This window comes from Laccaria bicolor, genomic scaffold, assembly GCF_000143565.1.
Source record: "Laccaria bicolor S238N-H82 LACBIscaffold_99 genomic scaffold, whole genome shotgun sequence".
Taxonomy (NCBI): Eukaryota; Fungi; Basidiomycota; class Agaricomycetes; order Agaricales; family Hydnangiaceae; genus Laccaria; species Laccaria bicolor.
This window is the reverse complement of record NW_001889970.1, coordinates 2599-6400: the sequence shown is the minus strand read 5'-3', so window position 1 is coordinate 6400 and position 3802 is coordinate 2599. Positions and strand designations below refer to the sequence as shown.

The following is a 3802-nucleotide window of genomic DNA, read 5'->3' as shown; positions in this document are numbered from 1 at the left end:
TGAAATTCTAAGGTCTAAGTTACACAAAGTGGTTAGGTAATGAGTGGAGGAGTGATAAATATTGGTTATTCAGGGATTGAAGTTGGAATGTGTTGGAATGAAGTTGGAATGTGTTGGAATTCCACTTGGAATCTGTTGGAATTCCAACACTCCACCAGATTCCGCCGGAACTCATGTGGGAGGGTAAAGTACAGGTTGAATCCTATGTTACAATATGTCCAGTACCTGTACAAGTCTCCTAGGTAATTTCCCCCTTACAATGTTACACCTTGCTCTCTTCTTTGGACTGTTTTATTTTGCTTACATAATGACTGTCACAATTCAACTCACATTAGTCACACTAGCACACGTGTAGTAGTGACATCTTTTTCTATTCATTGTACCACAGCTACGTTCACTCATTGAGTGGCCGCGTCGTATCACATCCTCCTTTAAAGTCAAAGTAAGTGATCCAAGTTTGTGAGATCATTGAATATTCTCCTAGAGGTATTCAAATATTCAACTACCTTCCTTCTCGAACTCTACTTCCTTAAGGACTTCCTGAGGAGGAGCAGAGGTCGCACAACGGATATCCAAAGCACCAGTGACCTCCGCTAAGAGTTCATGAATCAAGAAGACCAAGCTGTACAAAGTACAATTAGTCTCCACACCTACATAATAGAATAGACATCCATGTTCGCCAGACCCCACGTTGTTGCTTCGACCACCCACTCCTACTGTGCCTCACAGGACACCTATTACAAGAGATGAGATCTAAGATGTACCCCCTGAGATCTGCCTCCCCTGCATTTTTAGATTGTGGGAAAGATTGTTTAAAAAGGAAATAGATCATGTCATCCACTTCAAAAGTATCAGAAATACATGCTATAGCTCAATTACACACTCTTTGCACCCTATAACCTCTAAAAATTACTATTGGAATGATTTCAACTTATTTTTCAATATTTGACATTGTTTTTAGCTCTATGTCAACAATATTTCATTGATCAGCATTAAATAGATCTACAATTCATGATCGTTTTCGTTTTTTCAACTGTTTATTTGTGTTTGTTCATCACCATGACCACGGAAATGAGGAGTACCCATTACAAAAGAAATCATGTCATTTGGATCAAAACTCACTGAGTTATACATGAATCTTTATTTATTACTGAAAATGGTAACTGATCTGAGATCTATTATGACACATGAAACTGTCCCCCATCAAACAATTGGGAAATGTTCATGCATCATCGCTTCTTGAGTTCCAGCATTGCCTAAAGAAAAATGTGTAACTTTACCAAATCAAGTCCAATTCAGATGAAATAAAATGCACAAAAAATGTAAAATTTCATGGATCATGATTGTATGCAATTCATTGAGACATATTATGTAATAAGGTCAAAGTCCGAATAAACATACTTATATAAAGAAGAGTCTGAAGCTCACCAACATAAAATCTAAATTGAATGAAATAAAACACCAAGAAAAAAATATAGTCTGTTTTTATGTATATTATGTAATAAAATCCATATGCACAAATAGACATATATTTGCACAAATCAAGTTAATGCAAGCCTTTTCAATGAAGAAATAGCAATGAATGAGCACAAAAATCAGAAGAAAATGACTGATGGTGCTCACTGTTGGTGACAACATTTGGAAACACTTTCAGGGTCCATGGTAAATTTCCATATATGGCACTCAGCATTTGTCCAACTGAAAAATAGCAATAAATGGCAGAAAGTTTGAGAAACAATTGAAGAATGGTGCTAACTGTTGGTGCTGATGTTAGGACTGTTTCAAGGATCCCAGGTGCATTTTTTAAATGGAAATTTATCTAACAATTGCCAGAAAATTGGAATATGGTGCTCATTGTCAGCAATAATGTTATGAGTCCTCTGAGTTTATAAAAACACTAGTTCATTACCCTCTGATCTCAAGGATTTTTTTTCTACCTCTAACACTAAATCTTGTCTTTCTCCCATAAAAATTGATGGTTTGATGATGTAGCATAATGTTGTTGAACATTTTCTGAAAGGAAATATAGCAATAAAAATAGAAGACAGATCAGAAACAAATGGGGGACAATGTGCACTATTGATGACAAAGTTACATGGCATATTTTCAACTGAGGTTATGTGCACTTTTTGAGTTAAAAGTAGCAATAAGAAATTGAAGGAAAGTTACTATTTGTGCAATATTGGGGAGCATGGTCAGAGTCCAGGAGAACTTTCCATATGTAGTCATCTACTTGAAATTAACTATAAAGGACTGGAAAAAATTAAAGAAAAATGGAGGATAGTACTCATTGTTGCTTTCAATGTAGGGACTCTCTGTAGGTAAATGGAAATATACACTTTGTCCAATGTAAAATAGCAATAATATATAGTTAATGGGTATAAATCTGATGGGCTTTCAGGAGGTGGTCACATGACTAGTTTCCTAAATAATCAAAAATGTGAATGTTGTGGTACTGCATTGTAGCTTCCTGAATATGAAAAGGACTCTTATCCGCCATGCTTGCAATGGCCCTCTTGCACAAGTGGCAAGAATATGCAAAGACAGTAGATGATCTGATTCTGAGGTCTAATGTACATGATTGTGGAAGGAACAAATCAGCTAGTGAAAAGGCTGCAAAAAGGGATAGACCTACATGTATGAATAAACAGGGAAAATGTAAAGCTAGCTTTCCCAGACCATTATATGATCAGACAGAGGTGGATTCAAACACTGGGGCCTTGAATGTCAAGAAAGGAGAGGAATGGATCAATTATGAGTCCTTATGTGTTTATGAGTAAGACTCATTCTTTATCAACTGAGAACTTAGGCAAATTTTTCATTCATTGATTGATTGATTGATTTACCTTTCATCACTGTGGGAACCTTTTCCCTTAAACAGAAAAGCAGCCATAAAATCAGGAAAAATGGCAAAAGAAATCAGCAAAAAATATGTAAAAAATCGGAATATTGCTTAGTAAGGTGGGGAGGCTGTGTTCAGGGTTCAGGATCAATATCTAAATATAGAAAACACCTAAAAGTTGCCAGAAAATCAGAAAAAAATACCCAAAAATTAAGAGTGATCTTCTCTGTTGCCATGGTGTTGAAGGGGCTGTGTCCAGTATTCAGGGTCCATATCCAAATATGGAAAATCAAGACAACTATGTAAAAATATTGTCATATCATGCAATGTGACTATATCTTGAGACCAGCTTTCTTGCTCTTTGAGATATTGGTCAAAAATGCATGACAATTTCCAAAAAGTGTCCAATTTTTTCAGTATTTTGTGTTTTTCTCAATGAGGAATGGTCTGCATGACATTATATATATATATATATAAAGGTAAGGAAAGGGGCTACAATTGTTGTTTATGGAGCTAAGTGAGAGGCTGTGCTTCTGATACTGTGGGAATTTTAACCCAAAAAAGGAAATTCATCACAAATATATAGAGCATGCTATTATAGGTCACAAAATATAACTAACCATCCTCTTTCCTGAGATATATGCAAACAGGACTGTGGGAATATTTTACCATAAACAGAAAAATAGTAGACTGTAAACAGGGTACCCTAGCATCATCATCAAGGTGTAGCATACAATTGTTGTTTATGGAGCTAAGTGAGAGGCTGTGCTTCTGATACTGTGGGAATTTTAACCCAAAAAAGGAAATTCATCACAAATATATAGAGCATGCTATTATAGGTCACAAAATATAACTAACCATCCTCTTTCCTGAGATATATGCAAACAGGACTGTGGGAATATTTTACCATAAACAGAAAAATAGTAGACTGTAAACAGGGTACCCTAGCATCATCATCAA

At 35.7% G+C, this 3802-nt stretch overlaps 1 protein-coding gene across 1 annotated transcript; it reads left to right on the top strand.

Moving 5' to 3' along the window:
• Positions 1–2498: 2498 nt before the first annotated feature.
• Positions 2499–2780, top strand: LACBIDRAFT_318627 (uncharacterized protein; the record flags this gene model as incomplete). Its single annotated transcript, XM_001890467.1, has 1 exon — positions 2499–2780. One exon carries the CDS (start codon positions 2499–2501, stop codon positions 2778–2780), a length of 282 nt encoding a protein of 93 aa, XP_001890502.1.
• Between the last annotated feature and the right edge of the window lie 1022 nt (positions 2781–3802).